Source organism: Ursus arctos, unplaced genomic scaffold (assembly GCF_023065955.2).
Source record: "Ursus arctos isolate Adak ecotype North America unplaced genomic scaffold, UrsArc2.0 scaffold_37, whole genome shotgun sequence".
In the NCBI taxonomy this organism is placed as follows: domain Eukaryota; kingdom Metazoa; phylum Chordata; class Mammalia; order Carnivora; family Ursidae; genus Ursus; species Ursus arctos.
Genome location: NW_026623053.1, coordinates 12,962,398 through 12,984,458, shown reverse-complemented (window position 1 = coordinate 12,984,458; position 22,061 = coordinate 12,962,398). Strand labels below are relative to the sequence as shown.

Sequence of the window (22,061 nt, the reverse complement as noted above, 5' to 3'; positions counted from 1 at the left end):
TGCAAACTAATTAGTGTGTTCCTAGAAAGAATTCAAAAAGGACTTTGTAAGGCCTCTATAGCCAATAATGAAAATTCTTCAAATACATCAAAGGTATAAGACTTCCCAGAGAACCAAATGAAACCAGTTGATAATCACAGAGGAAAAACTATGCTCAAGGAGGAAAGGAGAGAATAAATATGTCACTTGCCTCGACTGTCACATAAGATTACTTATCTCTAAATTGTTTTTTAAGGCAGGTCAGCTTGAGGTATTAAATACAATAGGACAGGGGATGCCTGGGTGGCTCAGTCGGTTAGGCATCTGCCTTCGGCTCAGGTCATGATCCTGGGGTCCTGGAATTGAGCCCTGCATCAAGCTCCCTGCTCAGCAGGGAGTCTGCTTCTCCCTCTCCCCCTGCTTGTACTCTCTCTCTGCCAAATAAATAAATTTTAAAAATTTAAAAATAAATAAATAAAGGGACTTTTGTGGTCTAACAGACAAACTAGACAGATGCTAAAAAAGCTCTAAGACAGGTATCATGAGTTTTGAAGATATTCAAGGGTGAAGGTGTGGAACTCCAGGTCCAAATGATTACCTTAACTACCATAAATGGCTATTCAGAAAAATAATAAACCACAACTCTGATCCTCATTGCTAAGACAACGTGTAGGGTCTGTGACAATGAAAATGAAAAGCAATGGAAAATGGAAAGAAAACATTGATAAGAATCATCTGTTTTAGGTCCTAAGATCACCTAATTTTTCTTAGAAGAAAATATAATCATTAACTGTTATAAATAAATAAAAGTTTCACACCACAGTATTTTTTTTCTTTGGTTTTTTGTTTGTTTTTAACCAGCAGGAAAAGTAAACCACAGGAATAGCAAAATTCCTATCTCCCTTTTTAAAATAAATATTTGCAAGCCTGAAATAGTTACAGAACTTTCAGAATTATTTACACAGGGAAAAAAAAAAGTAAGTTCAGTGACTAGCATTAGGCTTTAATCTATACTTTGTTTCCAGGTCAACTGTAGCAGACAGGTACCTGTTGACCTAAGCCCATGATCTCATCTTCCTTGGCTCATAGCTAACCTACATTTCTTGGGCTCCTTGAGAAGTGTGACATGTGACCACATGACTAAGTTTTAGTGAAATGTGAACAGACATGTATGTATGTCTGGTCCATAAAAATCTCCACATGCATGCCTCTGTGCTATCTTTTCCTGGCTCAAATGAGGATGGCCCCAAAGGAGGGCTTAGAACTCACATTTGAACATGGCAGAGGCTACAGTGGCCTAAATGACTTCCTGGAGGAAGACCACCCTGCTCACCTGTTCATCTATGAGTACTGTTACACGAGCAAGAAATAAACTGCTATTGTATTTGCATCATTCTATATTTTGAGGTTTATCTGTGACAGCAATGAACTGGATTAAATAATACCGATTTTATTTTTTAATTTTTTAAAATAATGCAAATTTCAAATCATTTTAGATTCTATATAACTTTAGCAATTTAATCTATATGAAGAGAATGGTTTAGGCTCAAATGAAGTACTCAAGGGGTGAGGAAATCTCAGACACTATTCACCTACATTTTTTTTTTTTTTAAGATTTTATTTATTTATTTGACAGAGATAGAGATAGCCAGTGAGAGAGGGAACACAAGCAGGGGGAGTGGGAGAGAAAGAAGCAGGCTCATAGCAGAAGAGCCTGATGTGGGGCTCGATCCCATAACGCTGGGATCACGCCCTGAGCCAAAGGCAGACGCTTAACCGCTGTGCCACCCAGGCGCTCCCTCACCTACATTTTTAATAATTTCTTGTTAAAATTCTTATTAGCAAATAAGGGACTAGTCAAAATATGTAGGCCAAATACATAAATATATATGGATTACAAATTTATCTGTTTCATCATATTATTCTAAAAGTAATTATAATAAGCAACATTAATTACATTGATATTGGTTGGTCAGCTTGTGCCAAACACTGTACTAAGCCCTCTGTGGGCATTATCTCATTTATTTCTCACGTCAAACTTCTGAAGGAAACAGTACTATAATTTCCACATTATGAATTAAATAACTTGCTTAGGTCATACAGCTACAAAGTGACAGACCTAGGATTTGAACTCCAAGCATTCGGACTCCTGAGTTCATTCTCTCACCACTATGGAAAAATGCCTCTCCAAGTAACACCCTGTTGCCTAAAAAATTACTGTAAAATTTCTAAACTAATTTAATTTGCAACCATAAAAGAGGTTATATACGTATTAAGGAATATAGCTCTCTCAATGCTAAAAAAAAAATCAATCTGTGTGTAAGAGGCTACAAATACACAGGTTAATAAATCTGTTTCTGTGAGGAGAAGGGATGGTCACATACATCATGTGATGTGAATAGTACTAAAAAGGCCAACACCAAATCATTTTCTCTACCAGTCTCTTCCCTGCCAAACAGTTTTAAATCACAACCCTCACAGAGAATAAAGGCAGGAATTTGTGACTGAGAATCTAACCTCTTATTTCTACCTCACTGTCATCCTGAGCAAAAAACTAGCTCCTGGTAGATTTATTAATGGCAGCCTAACTCTTAAAATCCCTTCGATTTCTGCCATTTTTTTTTCTAACCACCCTACACTATGTAATCAATTGCCAAGCCTGTCAATTCTTCCTTCAAAATGTCAACTACACTTATTCCCCTTTTCATTTTCAATGCTGTTATTCTAGATCAGACCCTTACTCCCTATCACCTATACCACTGTTTTCACAAATTATTAGAACTATCTTACTATAAGAGAAATATTTTAAATCTTGATCCAATATAAATGCACACTTATATGTATATATAACTGAGACCAAATCTTTATGAAATAACACTTTGTCTTCCTAAGAGCAGTTCACCCTGATATTGTTTAAAAACTTTGGTTTTGGGCAGCCTGGGTGGATCAGTAGGTTAACCATCTGCCTTCAGCTCAGGTTGTGATCCTGGAGTCCTGGGATCGAGTCCTGCATCGGGCTCCCTGCTCAGCAGGGAGTCTGCTTCTCCCTCTCCCTCTGCTGTTGTGCTTTCTCTCTCTCTCCTTCTCTCTCTGTCAGAAATAAATAAATAAATAAGTAAATAAATAAATAAATAATCTTTAAAAAGAATTCTAAAACCTTTGGTTTCATCTCTCACTATATCGGTTTCAAGACTCATTGGCCGGTCACAATCTGCAGTGTGAGTAACTCTGACCATTGCAAATGATTCCTTAATGCTTTTGCTTTCCTGGCTCCTGTTCTTTCTATTCATTTCCACCAAATTAAATATTTTTAAAGCTCCATCTAATGAAGTTTATTTCCCAACCAACATTATTTATGGACTCCTTTAAATATCTCAAGAAGCAAGTCCAAATCCTTAGCTCAGTGGTTAAAGCTCTACCAAAGCTGGGCCTAGCAGAGCCACACCGAAACATATTACTTCAACCACAGAGAAACTGAACAACCCTGAACACAATTTGGGATTTCCTGATTCTTTTCAGGCTAAATTCTGTCCCTGCTCCACTCCCCTGATAAGCTATGAAAATCCTACTCCATTCATTCATTCTGCATATATTTAGTAAGCAGCTATATGTTCTTGGCACAAAGAGAGACAAGGGGTCCCTTTACTCAGAGCTTACAGCATAGCACTACAAATGTGAAAGTACTGACAAATATGAAAACAGTTTAAAAACAGGAAATAGTGTTAATAGATCACACACTAGAACGCGTTCATCTGGTTAACAGGGACAGGACAGTCTCCCAGAGAAAGAACCATTAAATGTAATCTAAGTATCAAAGGATAAAAAGGAGCTACCAAGTGAAAAATGAGGGTAAAGGGATCTCATGGGGAGAAACAGCATGCTCAAGGCCATGAAGAAACAAACTCTGTGGGAATCTAAAAGAACTGGACGATGACCAGTTTCACTGTGGCAGAGGGAATGCAAGGGAGAGTGGCCTGTGAGCTGGGGATAAAGACAATAGCAGATTGCGACTGGCATCATACGCCTGCATTACACCAGGTAACTGAGCATTTAAAAATATTTAAGGCATGTTTTCTTGCCCTCCAGGAACTCACTTCTGTAGAGACTGATAAGTAAACTGTAGTGGGATAAAAGCCAAACCAGATATATGTTCAAGTAGTTCAGGGAAAGATTAACCTTTTTTGGGAGTTTGATAAAAGCTTCCTAGAGAAAGTAATGGCTGAGCAGGGATTTGGAAGGTGAATATGAGTTCCCAACCTAACAGTGGCTTATCAGGAAAGGGACCAGGACATGCAAAATAACAGGGACGTGAAAAAAATCATGACTTTTCCATGAAAGCCCTACTTTAATAGCCCAAAGAAGAAAGTGTTCTCGTGTTCTTCAGAATTCAGGGCCCCTTTACCATAATGGAACTAGTCTACAGGATGATAAGGTACTTGACCAAAAAAGTTTCATTCTTCTTCTTTTTTTCCTAATCAACAAGGGAACTTATCACAGTACTTTGCTTATAGAAAGCATTCAATAGGAGTAAATATAAATTTATAAAATAAACTATTTATTGAATTAAAATAACTAAGGGATCCCTATGTACAGAAGGAATAAGAGAGGAAATATACTTTAATATATTTTTCAGGAGCTGGGAAGGAGACTGCCCAAGAAGTCAGGGCTGGATAGTGAAACCCTGTACTCTAAAACTTCAAATGGTAGAAGGGCTCCAAAATGAGGTGCCCGGGCCTCCACCGTAGAAGCAGCAATAAAAATGGGTAAAAATGACACAAGGCAAGAAGTATTCACAGTTTAAAATGTGTAAGATTGAAAAAAAATTATTATTTAAAAAAACAGTCCATCTACAAACACTGAGACAATCAAGGATCTGGCAGAGCTGATACGATTTCAGGTGGAGAACAAAGAATTTCATAGTTCATCTCTTCTTTTCCTTCCCCTATCCAAGCCTTGAGGTTTTTTCTTTTTAAGATTTTATTTATTTACTTGAGAGAGAGAGAGTGAGTGAGAGAGACAGAGCACACGAGTGGGGGGAGGGGCAGAGGGAGAAGCAGACTCCTTGCTGAGAAGGGAGCCCGATGCGGGGCTCCACCCCAGGACCCTGGGATCATGAGCTGAAGGCAGATGCTTAACCAACTGAGCCACCCAGGCGCCCCAAGCCTTGAGTGTTAAGAAACCATTTAAATTAACTTCAAAATGTTCTTGGAGACATTACTAAACTCTGTCCATACCAATGAATTCCAATGACATCATTGTTTCCATGGTAACTAATGCACTTCAAAAGGGGAAAAAACAGAAAGCAAGACCAAAAACCAGGGAAAAAAATGAAATAAAGTGGTATAAACAAAGCATAATATTACTCCTTTGCATTTATGGAACACTTTCTAATTTCAAATGCTTTGCCATTACTTAGACTCCAAGGCTCTTAAATGACAGAAAGATCTCAGAAGTCATCAAATCCATATCCCTCTCATAGCCAGGATTCCTTTTACAATGTAGCTGCACCATGGTTGTCTAATTGTTTACAGAGCTCATTGCTGGAAAGTTCTCTCATTCACTTGCAAAGATTTCTTGTTCTGCAGGTTTAAGAGATGATTAAGATATTCTACCTCCTTTTAAAATTTTTGCTGTTTCGAGAGCACATAATTGAAACACAGGGGTGAAAAAAAAAGGGTTATAATAAAGACGAAGTGAAAAGAGCCAACTTGGAAAGATTATGCATTTCTGATGACTTTTACTTTTATTCCACTTCAGTCCTACACAGCCATGACCAACCACACCTTGAGCCTTGTCATGACCAAGAACTATCCCAACTTTGCAAACTTAAACTCCAACATTAACTTTCTGATCACAAAAGCTCTTTCATTCCCTAACACTGCACTAGTCCTATGAGCTTTATGCAGCCCAAGATCCTTCATTTGAAATATTTCCTCACTATAGTTCCTCACTGATATCTTCAACTTTTATTCTCATGACACCCACTTAGCAATAGCCTAAGCTGGACTTAGTCACCATCCCTCTTCCTCATTGTTATGTTCCACAGGAGTCTCTGTTCCATCCTTTGTCCCTTTATCCTAGGGTGTAGAGAAAAGTCTGTCAGAACAATTATGAGATTGTTTGCCTCTTTACGTATCAGGTGCTGCAGGTAAGTGAAAATAACCTAAAGACTAAAAGGTACATATGCTGAATCTGCCAACTATGGTAATTAGACCCCCAACCAGCAAAGTGCATGTAAAACCCACCCCACAGTCATAGTCACATCAAGTGACAGCATCAGTTCAAATAGTCTCTAGGTGTACAAAATGATAATTTACAGAGTGGGGAATAAAAAGTGCTGGTTTCCGCTTTTTAAAAAACTGTTCCCTCAAGAATTTCATGATACTTTTAAGTAAACTGGCCACATGCCTCTACCCTCATCTTCCAGAATGAGAAATTAAGAATTCACTGATATGCTGATAGGATGACTATTATCCTTGAAGTGGCAATAACAGACCATTGGCCCTGTTACCTAATTTCTGCTAGAAAGAAGGATTATGTATTACTTGTTCTCATAATTTTTGGTAGATAGCCTTCTCTCTTTCTGCCGATTTCTATTTTAAAATCCAACATAAGTATTCTTATTCAGTTATTTGGGAAGGTATTACTCATACCTAGTTTATCTTGGAGGGCGGGCAAAATAGGAAGTCACATAGCTCAAACTATGTGCTTTATTGAGACATTTTTCTGAGGTGTACCCTTGGTTACCATTGTTTTAAAAATTTTCTAAGCTAAAATTCACAACAGAGAATACCATGGGGGTTTTATCACTCATTTATCCAAATATAAAGACTGGCCTTAAACACTTCCTGATCATGGGAATACGCTCAGATCACGCTTATCAGGCTCCTCCATTTTCCTAAGGCAATATGGCTCTAGTGCAGAGCACCACAGCTTGTTAGTACACACAGCTCTGAACTAACTGGCAAGGGAGAAGAGGTACCCGTCAAAGAGGATCACCTCAACTCCACTACTCTACTGTTTTATACTTTCCAGACACTCTCCTGAGAGGAAAACATTGATGAAAGAGAGTCCATTCGTGCTAGTGCATCACTAGATCTTACACCATGTCAGTTTCGTTGAAGAATTCATGTAGGGGTTTTTTGTCGGTAATATCTGCAAGTATTTGGAGAAGTAGTACTTGGTCACAAAACTCATACCTGAAAGATGTTTTAGAATTCTTTTTAAAAATATTTTAATTCAATTAAAATTTTTCTTGATCAATATAATGTATATACGTTTGCACTTATATGTGTGTTATTAAAGTAACCATGAAGATGAAGTAGAGTTTTCATATAGATTTCTGCACAGAACTAAATTAAAATTTAGACTGTGTTTCTCAGTGACTTGCTTCTTCAGTTAGAGTGTTCTGTATTGTAACAATGAAGCTGTAACTGCTTACAGGCACATGGACTTTCCGAAACATCTCAGCACCCTTGCGTGCGTCCATCAGCGCAATGTCCTGGGGCGTGGAGACAATCACAGCACCTAACCAACAGAAAACAAAACAAAGAGAAAGTAAAATGATGCCATCATTTAATTCTTTATAGAAAGAGTACTTCCACAATTATATTGCTTACGTGCTAAAAGAGTCTACTACATTAACTATTTAGGTAATTTGTATAAAATTTAGGTACATAAATGGGAAAGATGAGGGGATATCTACCCTGCCTAGTTTTGACTTCTCACTTTAAAAATAACAACTGACTGACCAATGATTCAAGATCACAGCTACGTCATCAGGACTTTCTTCCCATTCAGACAATGTGCTAGTTTGAAGATGCATAAGACAGGCCCTACTTTCAAGAAGCTAACAATCTACTTGGAAAATCCAAAAAAATTAAAGATTACAACACAATGCGCTAAGCAATGTAGCGGAGTATGCCTCGATACTATGGAGTTAAAAAGGAGAAATAAAGGAAAGATAACTAATTCATTCTAGGGGTCAGAATGGCAAAGGTGATAATGGATGGGGTGAAAAAGCAGGAGATAAGGAGCAGCAATAGAAGAAAGGTTTCAGAAAGAGGTGATTCCTGAGCTGAGTCCTAAAAGTTTGTATCAAAGAAACTCACTAGTTTAGAATGCACTGTAGAGAATAGTTTGGTGGGGGTAAAACCAGAAGCTGTGGCAGAAATTGAGATGCAAAACAATAGTGGCCTAAATGAAGGCAGTGCCAAAAGTGGGTGGAGATAGAGGCTTTCCTAGGTTTCCACTACGACCCTGCAGAAACCAGAAGGTTCTATGACATAGTGTTTTGAGAAAAAGTATAGTGTAAACTTTTAAGTAGAAATACCAGAGGGCTGGTTATGATTTGCAGCTTGTGATTTCTTAAATTTTGTGGGTTCTTCTAGATGATAACCTGAAAAATAATTAACATAAACATATTCTACATGATCTGGATGACCATCATCTTCTAACTAAACACACTGACATGACGTTTCAGAGCTTCAGAGCTCCAAACCATCAAATTGGCACCAAGTGGTAGTACTTCATCACGACTAATGAAAACAGGTAGCATCAACAGTAATAATGCACTAGACCAAATGAAGGTCAAATGATACTACAAAGAATTGTCTGAAGGGACATTTTGACCAAGTCAAACTAAAGACAAGTAGCAGAGGAACCGCGTTAGCACAAAGCACATGGCAATATAGGCCTGCCAAACTCAAAAGAACAGGTGCTACACGAGTCAGCTACAAATTCATCTTGCAATCAGTATTTTCATTTCAGTCAAAACCCCCTCCATCTTTCATATTAAATTAATGTCATTAATTTGAATTTTATTGATTTTTTAAAGTTTTGCTGGTATTTGCTTTGTAGTATTTTTTAGATTTTAAAAAATTATGTAAGAGCTATAAGCTTAAGGAATTTATATTTACACCTAGTTAAGTAGTCTTATGATAAACATAAGTCAATATGGGGTATGGGGCAGATTATTTTTCCTTCAGAAGGAGGGCCGATTCATTGCTCAAGTTCGAGAAACACCAGCTTCGGAATTCCAACAGAATGAGAATTCAAATTTTTATTCCATAGCCAACTTCTTGTGTCACTGGGGTAGTAACTTAATCTCTCTGAGACTGGTGTTACTACGCCATTTTGTAGACGAGGAAACTAAATCTCAGAGAAATTATTAAATGAAACCGATGCACCTAACATGCCTGACATGATGACTAGACACACGGTAAACATTCAGTAAAAGGTAGCTGATGTCGTTGTTGCTTTTATTATCACCATTATTATCTTTATTACTGCTACTAATAAAATGTTTTGGAAGTTGCTGGGAAGGTCATTTTGTATGTGCCATCAGGCAGCTCATCCTACTTTTCAAACTGTTTCATGGGTCACTACATCCTTCTATTTTTATTTGCTCTGCCCAAGGAACCAAAAACTAGTCGACCGTTCTCTTTCCTATCTTCCAAAGATTGACGGAAATCACATCTCTGTAAAAATTATACTCAACTCTACTCCACAGATCCAATATACGTCCACCACTTGCCACCTTCTAGGTTCTGTTATCAATCTATTTCACTGTTTTTCCATACCCAGGCATTTGGAAGGAATCTGATTCCAGTTCTGCCCTCATCTAGCTGTGTGACTGACCTTTGGCAAGTAACTCAGAATCACTCTAGGTCTCAGTTTCCTTAGCTATAAAATTAATGCAAGGACTAGACAGTCTCCAAGGTCTCAGCTAGCTCTAATTATAAGCTTTAGCACTGCCTCTTAACTATAGTTTCCAAAACCACTCCTGTTCATCCTGACTGCTCAGTAAACCTATAAGTGAATGTGAAATGCTACCCTACTCCAAGAATAACGGCCCCTCAATCTCAGAGTCACTCTCTTCATATAAATAAAACCTCCTTGGCTATTTCCACCAAATTCTCTCTTAATTATATACCAGTACACACAGGGAGTTTTCTATTGCATTAGCCCTAAAAAGTACTTTTAGCTTTCACAGGATACATTCATTTTATTATTTTAAAAAGCCTTTGTCTACTATCTGTATTATCACTATACAATACAATTTCATGGGCAGTTATGATTTTCTCATTTTTTAATCAAGCAAAACTGATACAATGCCATGTACAAAATGGGCACTTAACAAAAAATAGGTGATTTAAACAATTTTCCTGTATTTTCAGATCATCTATCCTGGACTACTGCTGCATGAACTCTTAGCTGCTAACTCTTTGAACTAGGAGTTAAGAGCTCTGGATTCTGGCTGTGTTTACTATGTCTTTGTAACTATATAACCTTGAATAGCTCACTAAATCTCAATACATCTCGATGAACTCTTCCACAAAATCCACCTATTTCCATTGTTCCAATTTAACTTAAAGAGATGTTCCATTAAAAAAAATACAGAATGTGAAAGTGTTTTAAAAATGTTTGGTGACATTATTTTGATAGCTATAAGATCCTAGAGAAAAGGACTGAAGTGCCTTGGTTTTCTCTGTACTTAACCCTAACACAGTATCATAAGAAAGCATCCACACTATCTGAGTTTCTTTGTAATCTAAACAGCACCATTCATACATCAATTAATAACAACTTTTTGACAAGGACAATGATCATCTTCTATGTCCCATCAAATACTTACAAAATGTAAACATTCCATTAGAACTACCAGCCATATTTATAAAAGATTTTTTGGGCGTGCCTGGGTGCCTCAGTTGGTTAAATGTCTGCCTTCAGCTCAGGTCATGATCCCTGGGTCCTGGGATTGAGCCCTATATCGGGCTCCCTGCTCAACAGGGGCCTGCTTCTCCCTCTCCCTCTGCCAACCGCACGTGGGTGCTCTCGCTCTCTCTCAAATAAATAAAATCTTTTTTTAAAAAAAGATTTTTTTCATGTAAGAGTTCTGAAGTACATGTTCTTAAATAATTAAGTTCTTAATCACAGTGTAATCGATCTTTAGGACTATTCTGAGAAAAATTTTCTAGCCGTCTTTGAAGAATACAAAAACATAACTGGCCCATGCATAAATCACTACTTCTTTTGTTGTACCAAAATTTATTTTATTTTTAAGATTTTATTTATTTATTTATTTATTTATTTATTTATTTATTTATTTATCAGAGAAAGCATGTGTGAGCACAAGTGGGGGAGTGGCAGGCAGAGGGAGAAGCAGGCTCCCCACAGAGCAAGGGGCCCGATTCAGGACTCGATCCCAGGACCCTGAGATCATGACCTGAGTCAGAGGCAGACACTTAACCAACTGAGCCACCCAGGTATTCCTAATGTACCAAATTTTAATACATCATATAAGTAACAATTTCAGACAGCCCTACAATGACCTTTAGAATGTATAAGGCAAAAAAGCAAACAAATAACAAACAAAATCTCCATTAAAATTAAATTTAATCATTATTCATCAATCTGCATCACAACCTAGATTTTTTAATTTTAAAGAAATTATATCAATTTTTTTGTTACTGTATCTTTCTAAAATATGGTCTCCAAATCTGCTATTACATTTTAGCTTTATGATTCTTGACTGTCTACCTAATAAATTTTCATTTTTATCAGGGCATGAACCAATCCGAACTAGCCCAAGTTTTTCCCCTTTAATACCATCACTGATGATGCCACTTCAGTTTTCGGACGGTTAGTTTGGAAACTTGTGCTCCCTCTACTGACCACAAGGAATGTTAGTAGCAACAAAGAGAATGTTCAGTTTGCAATAAATCGAAGTATATTCTGGGGGTAAAACACAGTATCATAAAACATCTATCTCAAGAATTCCAGGGAGAATTTTCTATCCGTTTTCTAGAATAAATGTCTAAATCCAAACAACTGAATAATATTTTAAAATGTTATTTTCCAAGTTGTAATCTTTTTAAAAGGCTTTTTATCAACTGAGATTTACTATAAAAGATTATCTAGCAGATTCTGGCAAATATGTAAACATCCTAAACAATAATTATTTAGAGTATTGTTTTAATTGCTAATTCTCTTGACTATTAAGAAGAAAATCTATAACTGCATATCTGAATTTGGGTCAGAGTTCAGAGTAGTTAAACATTTAAAACTGATTATTCCAGATGTTGGGATGATCATAATTATACCACTGTGGAACTACTCAACTATGCCATTTTAAGTCTCAGGGCATAAATTATATCTAATTCCCATGCTTGATTGAGAACTTCAGTGTTGAAACCTAATATGCACAATAAAAACTACTCATAATTATACCTAGATGAGTTACTCCATACCTTACAACTTTTGAGTATATCAATATAAAGTCAACTAAAACTTAAAAGAACAAATTAACTGCTACTGTTTTTATTTTTATTTTTTATTTTTTGTTGTTGTTGTTAAAAGTAGGCTCCATGCCCAGCATGAAGCCCAATGTGGGGCTTGAACTCATGACCCTGAAATCAAGACCTGGGCTGAAATCAAGAGTTGGACACTTAACCAACTGAGTGAATCAGGTGCCCCAAATTAACTGCTATTCTTAATGTTCACAGTACTCTAATATTTAGTGCTGCTGATTCTCCTAGATTTAAAGATATTTGCAGTAAAATAATCATTCAACTTCTGCTAGCCTAACATAAATAATACTAAACATATCATTGTTTATTAACTACAAAGTAGACTGGCTTTGGCATTTTTTAGCTCCTCTTGTCTTTCTCCTCTGTGCCCCCAAATTTCCTTAATTATAAAAATTATTTGCTGTAAGATAAAAGAATGTCCACTAATATTAGTATGTGATTAAGTAAAACACGATTAAAAAGGTCTATCTATCTCAAATGTATCCACAGGGCGTGTTTCAACAGGAAATATAAATAATTCTTTCATGAGTCACAGTTTTGGACTCTACGCCCCATTCCAATAGAAAATTGACTACAGTCACAAAGGGAATATGTTTTATTAATTTAAAGATCAATCATTATTTTGCTCACTTTAGAAATGAATTATGGCACAGGAAATTTGTAGATGGCTGTCAAAAAGAATTATAAAAACACAACAATTAGTGGGAACCACAGTATTTCAAAATTACTAGTGAGAGAGAGTGTGTGCACTCAGGAACTTTAATAAGAATTCAAGTTTGTCAAAGGAATCTAGATGCATATCTGCTACTTAGGGACAAAAACTGCTCTTCAATAATAGAGTTAACAGGTAGTGGGCTTCCAATCACTTCACCTTAATGATGTTGAAGAAGAATTCACCAGGGCTACCCAGACTGCTGGTCACTAAGGAACCACTCAGGACAAGTGAGACTTTCAGAGATTTTAAAGAGCCTGAGCTGGAAACAAACAGCTCATACTCTTCATTCACGCTCTCTTCCTCTCTTATTCTCTTCCTCCCCTCACTTTTGATGTTTCCAGTAAAGTTAAGATAAAATCCTTGCTTCTTTCCGGTCTTAACTCCATCTTTAAAGCTGATCAGTAAATACCTTGGGGAGCCTACTTGTTGTATACCTAGGTCTCTGCAACTCAGAAAGAAAGCTCTTTTGCTCTTCTGTGAGAGTCTGTTCATGTTGTACTCTTAGATTTAATATTTTCATTTCAAATTCTGTTAGGTGCATGGATAGCTCACCCTGCCCATGCTCACAGTGAGCTACCACCAAAGGCTGTTTGTTTAATAATGAAACACATTCCTTTTATACATCTTCTTGCTCTAATATAAACTCCAGAGAGGAGAATTACTACTCCCCGATTACCCTAACTTTATTTAACCAGGTACGTCTCAGGAAATAGAGACTGAGACTTAATATGGAAAAGCTTTGCTCCATTTCCAAATACCATCACACCTGAGATACGAAAACATTCTTCAGAGCTAAACTTCAGATTTTGATCAAATTTCTAAAATCTATGATCAAATGCAAAAATTTTTAAATGATAGAATGTGGGATTTGTACTTTTTCTATATATAAATGCTTAATGAATTTAAAAGGACCTTTTAATATGAACCTGACTACCCACTGGCCATTATACTATTCATTGAACTTTAAGACATTAAGGAATTTTAGCTGTTGGGTATATATCATGAATGTAGTGCCCAGAAACTCTTAAACAATGAAACTGAATGAACTATCTCAGAAGCTTACCAACCGAACACAAGCTAAATGATCAAGGAATTCAAATGTCAGATAGGTTGGTCAAGACAAAGTGATTCTGAAAGCCATATGTAAGAATCATTTGAGGAAAGTTTTAAAATCCTGGGTCTTTCCATGTCATAGTTCAGAACTTGTTAATTCTCAGGCTATTTATTTGAACTGTTAACTGATATGTTTTAACTTCCACCTATAAAATATGTTAATGTAAATTCAAGAGCCCCAAAAATTTATTTCTTTAAAATTTAGGTTGGAAACACTGTTGTTCATTAACCAATGACATTATATTTAATTTTATAATTTGATTCCTAATGTAACAAAGACTGAAGTTTCAGACAGTACCAGAAATCCCCTAAACAATAAAACCCTGAAATATAGTTTCTGTTCTTTAACACCTGGCTACAATTTGTATAACAGGACAAATTTATTTTGAAAAGAATTTTTATAATTTGATAAATAAAACAATCCTCTCCTATATCATGCAATTCTTGACAGATATCCATTAATTATAACTCTGCCCAGCCTTTGCATGGAAACACAGTACACATGGAAGAAGTCCAAAATAGACTGTCTCCTTCAAAGTTCCACTCTGCAAATTGAAAACATAAATAAAGATTTAATATCTTTGAATACTAGCAATAGCTATGACCTAAGTTTTCTACCTTTAAGGTACCAGCATGTTTCTAGCTTTACAGTTTGAGGTCATTATAAACTGTAAAACCGTAGGGGGAACAAAGCACTAAAGTCCAAAATAGTCAAATGTTTTTCTTTTCGAAAGGATCAGTACTGGATCTTTAAAGAATTACTCTTTTAACTTTGAAAACAATTCTAAGAAGGGAAAGAAACAGCTATTCAAAAAAAATTAAAGACTTCATTTAGGTTACCTAAGTGAAATCACCATGTTCCTTTTGCTTTGAGAGAGTAAATAGCAGATAACAAGGAAACTATTTCGAGCGATGGCCTAAGGTAATTCACTTGTTCAACAATAGCAACAATAAGCTTCTGATCCTCCAAAACCCAATAGGTTTTCATATTATTAAAACTAATATCCAAATTAGCAATCAAAGACTGTTACCTGAAAAGAGATCATTGATTAGGCCAAACTGCTGGTGGAAGGAAAAACACTAGTGTGGACTTGTACAGTTTTTTCTCATGTATCTTTGATGAACGACTAGGAGTTCAGTTACTGTAGCAATAGGCCCAATGCCTTTCACAAGCAATAAATGCCTTTCTTTTTAAACAATGACTGAAGTATTAAGGTGGCTTAATTTAAAATTCCTACCTCATCTCATTTAAATGAATGAGAGGCAGAAAGCCCTCTGGCTTTCCTTCCATCCATAGGGTCCAGACAGAAAGGGTCATGGAAGAGAGGGCATCACCTCATTGTTGTAACGTAATACCAGTCTGCTTGTGCAGTTTCTCTTGAGTCCATGGATAATTAGCATATTATCTAGCTGACTGCTCAGCCATATACAGTAACTCTCTTGCTAGGAGAAAGAAATCAAAGCAGGACCCACACTAGGACTATCTGGCTGCTTTCTGTTCCACTTCTGCCCTTCCCTGAAAGAAAAAGAGAATAAAGAAGGGACCATGACGGCTCCCCTCTCAAGTGTTCAATCTTTGTCCCTTCTATTATAAAAACAGTTTCCAAAAGTTTCACTCCTACATCCATTTTTACTTAATAAAGGGCAACTTTTTTCATAACTCTATCCTACCAAAATAAATTCTTCTATCCATTACTCCCAACTATACAAAATATACTTATGTCACTGCTTATTTACAAATAAATATTCTGTTCATAAACTTGATGACAGTACAGTTTTGCCCTGTGATAATATGGATTTTCACTACTTTGTACTACTGGTATCCGTATTACCCACAAATCTTTGCTTGGTATTTCATCTACTGCAAGTCACTAATTCACAATTATAATGAGGACCAGAAGAAGAAGAGAAGCTGTTCCAGTTATTTTCCACTTGCTGTACCTCAATTCCTTCCCCCCACCAAGCTCTGCTTCATTCTCCACCCCTCTCTGTCCTGATCAGTGCCTGGGTAGCTGACCTCTATGGACTGTACCACCTGAGTTTTCTTATCCTCTGGCTTCCAATGGGGATCTGCTGGTAGGAGGCACCTGCAGGATATGAGACTCCAAGAGGTAAAAGAGGCTAGAGTATTATTACCTACCTCCTACACCACTCACTCCCTGCCTTGCAGCAGTTTGGCCTTGGCTAAGTTCCTCTGTGGTCACAGCTCCCAACAGGCAGACCGTCTTCCATGGCTCTAGCAGTTGCCAGGTTCTAATGACACAGTTCATTCCCAGGCCCCGTTAGGCAGAAGGGACAGTAATAACTTTCTCCTGCCCCTAGTCTATGAGTACTTCACCCTCTCTTGCTCTTACCAGTCCCTTCATTAACTTCATTCTGTTAACTCCTTTTAAGGTATGTCATCTGTTTCCTGCCAGGACCCTGATTAATACAGCATCTGAATACAAATAACTTACTGAAACTCTCCAGTCTCTCGAAAAAGAAAATATGCTTCACGTATTTCATGTAAAGTATCAAATCTTCACTTAATTCCAAGAGTTAAAATAATATTCAGTTAGTCTTTATATAGTCATGCAGAGGACCTCAGTTAAAGCAAAGGAGGAAAGAAAAAAATTTAGGCAACATCTATTAGAATTCAAATACATCACAGTGCATATATTTTCAAAATATTCAAGGTACTTATAATGTTCCTCAAAGAAATATTAATCCTTTTCTATTATGGAAGAGCAGATAAGTGTTCAAAAATTCCCAAGAGCTCATCACTATGTCTCAGAAAACCCAGAAGTCAACCCTAGAATCTACCTATCAGTATATGGCAATAAGGAATTTAAAAGCTTAACAAACAACAAGGAAAAACCCAGCAAACTGAATCACTTGGGGAAAAAAAGGTGGGGGGGGGGAGTAAGAAAAATAAAACCAGCACTGACAACTCTGCCTTTGTCCCTTGACAAGTTCAACAAGAGAAATCCAAAGACTGTAATTGTTTTTTCCCACCCTTTATCCTGTCTCTTTTCTGCCTAGCAATTACTACAACTACTAGGTATTTGTAGCATGTAATAATTCAATAGCCCATGTATGCTCAAATTGAAATCATTAGCCATTAATACTGCTGTCAACATATTTATTACTGTTGTTGGTACACAACACTTTTAACACAAAGGATGATTTTTTTTTAAAGTTTCTTCTTATAATGAGCTTGTCATCCATTCGATGGAACAAAATAATGGAACGCATACAAAGAGTTGCTAATTAGCATTCAGTAAAAGGACCTTTTTGCTTATACAGGTCTGCCTCCATAAATTTTCCAAAATGATGTCCCTTTCCAAATATACAACATTTCATTTCATTCTCAACATGGCGTGGAGATATGCAAAGTTGATATAAAGGCTCTTTCTAATTGACAACATCTCACCACTACCCCCACCAAAAAACTCAAAGTAGTTTCTAAGAAAATATAATACATTTAGATAGAACTTTACATTATCTTATTTGACCCTTATAAGTCTGTGGGGTAGGCAGGTATCCATAGATAAGGATGAAGAGTCAGAGAGGCAGTTAGCACCTTGCTAAGCATCCCTGCAAGTAAATGAGAAAATTTATTACTGTCTTACAATGGAGCAATGCTAGTGATTCTCCCTACTAATTTGGTACGGAGCCTGTGTGTAACCAAATAGCAAGTGTCCACATGCACATTATTTCCCAGACACCAAAACAAAGTTAATACTAAAAGGTATCATCTAGCCACAAGGACATTATATACAGAACAGGAAAAAGGATAGCACAAATATATCCCTAAAATGAAAGTATTTTTCTCTCAAAGGGAGAGTGAAATAAAATGTATGTTTTTAATAAATGCTTTTTTAAACTTATACAGAAAAGACACCTGGGTAAAAGCAGTTGGGGCGGAGGAGATCACAGGCCTGAGATAGCAGGATGGTAAGAAAGATAAGGAGGCACAAATCTGTTTATATAAACAGTGATAACTAGTCAGCTAGCTTTGTTATTTATTCAATCAATATTAATTGCATAAGCCACAGTCCAAGATTCTCTAAGAAATACTATGATGAATAGGAAAAAGTTCTTGCATTCAAGTAGCTTACATACCAGTTGAGAAGATAACACAGACACACAGATAAAACACTCATTCACTGATTCAATATTTCCTGGGTGGTTACAGAAAGGCAAGGAGTTTGGCACTGTGAGAAATACAAGGATGAATTAAACAAATCCTTAGCCCTCCAGGGAGTAAGAGTCTGAAGAAAACACAGTTTGGCAGGCTATAAATGGAGAACATGAGAAGTGCTATAGGAGTGGTCTAAATGAAATGCTATGTGAATTCCAAACAGGGAGAAATGATTCCCAAGGAGGGATTTGAGGAAGATGACAGGGAGCAGACATTTGAAATAAAGGGTATGCAGGATTTGGGTACCCACTGATTAGAGAAGAAAGATAGTCTAAGTGAGGATCAAATGTATTTAAAGACAGAAACTTTGGGAAGTAAATGGAGGATAGAGGGGACAGTGAGTACCCTAAGGGTTTTGAGAGGGAACTTCCAGGTTACGTGAAGGAGTTTAGGAGGAAGGAGAGAGAAGTCAAATCATTGGGGGTGGGGGGTCAAATGGGAGTCTAAAAAGCTTATATGGTTTATGGGATATGGGACATAAGAAAAGGTAGAACACAGTGTAACTTAAAAGAGTTCTAAAGTCAATGATAAGAAGAAGGAAAATTAGGTTCATAATTATAAAAGAGATAACTCAGTTAGGCCTAGAAAGGATGATATGGATATGATCGGCTGTTCCAGATAATATAAATTGATGAAAACCATGATTCAAACCAGTTCAGCAACTCCTTGGCTGGTACCTTTCCTGGGAGATAGCTCAATTTTTATTTCCTCAGATATATTAACTATGAAATGACATTGGCCTGAATAAAACCAAACCCCAGGAACTAAGCCTTTAACACACACTCACGCATACACACACACACACACACACACACACACACACACACACACACACATAATCACATGCATCTCTCCCCCACTCCACACACATCATTTTGGTAGGATACTTTTATTGCTGGATATTTTCCCTAAGTATAAAATTAATAGATGTTCAGGGCAGAAAACCTAGTCTTTTCATTGCTTTTAATTTTAATATTGATATAATGACTCACAGTATGAATGTACTAACACTGATAGCTACAATTCTATACTGAGAGCCAGTGTACCCGGAAACTAGCTAACTATCCAAGACCAGTATGATCAGCCCAAAGGTGATATTGGTCTTTCCAAGAATCATTTGGGGCTCTACTCCTAAAGGTCAAAGGAGACTGCTTCCAGACGATCTCCAGACCTTCCCTGGAATATATGAGTTAAAGAAGCCCAAAGCAATCTCCCAGGAATCAAAACAGAAACAAAACTGAAGATAGTAAATACTAACATAGACTGTTGGTTGGATACTTATCATATAGGGGTGCACAGGTTTAGGCATATTCACGAACAAATATATTTTTATCAGAGATCACCTACATTAGAGTAACTTCAACCTAATGGGTTTGAATAGACTGAAACTAAACTCAGAAAATCAATGAGTCAAATGTTGTTGGGCTTTGTATTAGAACAGCTTTATGTAGAGGTTGAGAGCATAAGCTTTAAACCCAATCAGAACTGATAGGAGCCTCAGCTATGAACGACTATTAACTGTGTAACCTTGGGAAAGTTGCTTAACTCTTCAAAGATTTAAAGGATAATACCCACGATAATTAAATATAAAAATTAATATATGAGAGACTGTCCTTAAATGGCAGTTTATTAATAATGGGCAATTATCATGGTACCAATTTATACAGAAATCTGTCCTTAAAGAATTAGTGCTTTCCATTTACTTTTTAAAACTATAAATATATACATGCTCATTAAAGAAAATTTAGAAAATACTGATAAATAATAATATTACCTTCATAGTCCAGAAATCACTAAGTTTATGAATTTTCAAAAGCATCTTTAGTACCTGGCCCTATTTTTTTTTAATGGATCAGACTTTTTTTTTTTTTTTTAAATGGGAAGTAAAATGTATGTTATGTTTCTATAATAGAATTATAAACACCTGAAGTTTCATTTTCTGATTTCTTCCCCTTAGGCTGAGAAAAAGCAAAGGAAACGAGGTATGGTGCTATCTTGAATGCTCTACAATGTATCATATTTATTCTTTTTCTTTTTTTTTTTAAGAGAACAAGAGAGAGCATGTGGGGGAGGGGCAGAGGGAGAGAAGAGAGAGAATCTTCAGTAGGCTCCATGCCCAGCATGGAGCCCCCTGAGATCATGACCTGAGCTGAAATTAAGAGTGAGACATTTAACAGACTGAACCACCCAGGCATCCCTCATATTTATTCTTTAAAGCTCATTTCCATCAAGTGTTTTACAATTCCCCTCAAATCCATGATCTCTTTTGTCTTTGAGAGCCCTGATATCATGGGGCTTAGATTTCTCATATAGCACTTTCACACTGAATTACAGTTCTTTTCTTAGTAGCCACTTGCTCCCCCTGCCCTTCCCCTTGCTCTATCTTCTAGAGCTGGGGCTTCTTACCTAAGAACTGTGAACCTCCTGAAATACCTTAAAATAGTGTTTCTGTAGATACAAATACATCTTCCTGGAGAGAACACGTATATTAATCAATCTCAAAAAAGTTCTGAGTATCAAAAAAGGTACAGAACTCTGGTCTAGTGAAAATACCTGTGATTTAATTATCCTTGTATCTTCTCTTGTGCTTAGCATCTATCTTTATATGGATAAATATTTGTTGATTTAAAATTTTATTAATAAAGCATAAAGTCAATATTGGATATATAAAATTTATCCTTTAAAACATATTTTCCTCATATATTTTTCTTATTCCTCATTTCCCCATCCTAACATAAAAAATACTGTTTCTGAATGAATGGCAGTTATCAGGGTTTAGGGAGAAGAGGAAATGAAGAGTTATTGTTCAACAGATACAAAGTTTCAGTTTGGGAAGATGAGAAAGTTCTGGAGTTGGATGGTGGTGATGGCTGTACAACAACATGAATGTACTCAATACTACTGAACTGCTATGTTTTACCAGCACTACAAGAAAAAATACTGCTTTTTATTATCATATACCAATGACCTATTTATTACAGGGCAGACTCTTCATCAAAGGAAAGGAATAAAGAAATATTACTGGTTAAATTTTAGCAAATAAGAAAGAAGCAAATCTTAACCTCAATCTACACATTGTTGGTTTTAGAATATAAGTACAAATAAAAATAGGGTGATATAATCATAAATCCTATCCAAATAGAGGGGCTGTTATCTGAGTAAACAAAGGTAAATTTCTTGGGGCTATCAGTTCATCTGTGTGAAGTAAATTAAACTTTTTCAACGTATCAAGTCACAATTCAGGGAACAGATGATAATTTACCCCAACTGTATCAATATATTATCCACATAAATAATGTAAGCATTTTGGAAGTCTACAACAGGCATTTCAAGGTGCCAGGAGCACATTTTATTCAATAAACATTTAGTGAGTATTCTTAGGATTCAGAAATACGCAAGTCCCAAAACTACTTAAAAAAAACAAAAAGCAGACTATCTAGTAGGCTGGTTACAAAAAAGATATATTCAATTACTTTCCTATGTCATTTCAATTTACTTCCATCTCATACTTTCTAGCTTGTTTCACCAAAGAAAAAGTCTCAGACTCAAGTAAGGTAACAAATATATTTAAATATCAAAAATATTCATGTTACTGCCCTTTGGGACAGCCTCAAAAAAATTCATTTTAATGATGCTATATTGGTATTTCCAATCAATGTGTATAACTTATCAAAAATCTAGATTCTAAACCTCTTGATGATTAAATGTTGGTAATATTTCTTGGTTACTTATTACCAACAGATAACTGATTTGTAATGAC

General features: G+C 36.3%; 1 protein-coding gene across 11 annotated transcripts in view; it reads right to left on the bottom strand.

The window, feature by feature from the left end:
* The window catches only part of NUBPL (NUBP iron-sulfur cluster assembly factor, mitochondrial), a 357,232-nt gene that overhangs the window by 96,366 nt on the left and 238,805 nt on the right, over positions 1-22,061 (bottom strand). For 7 of the 11 annotated variants that reach the window (XR_008957222.1, XR_008957223.1, XR_008957224.1 and 4 more), the window contains 2 exons: positions 8,312-8,377; positions 7,421-7,506 (listed from right to left, as the gene is read on the bottom strand). Coding sequence is in view for 7 of the 11 variants with exons in the window: in XM_057306471.1 (XP_057162454.1) it covers positions 7,421-7,506; positions 8,312-8,377 (152 nt within the window). In the remaining 4 variants the exon portion in view is untranslated. The remainder of the gene's footprint in view (positions 1-7,420; positions 7,507-8,311; positions 8,378-22,061) is intronic. The other 4 variants (XR_008957225.1, XM_048222728.2, XM_057306470.1 and 1 more) reach the window with 1 other exon arrangement.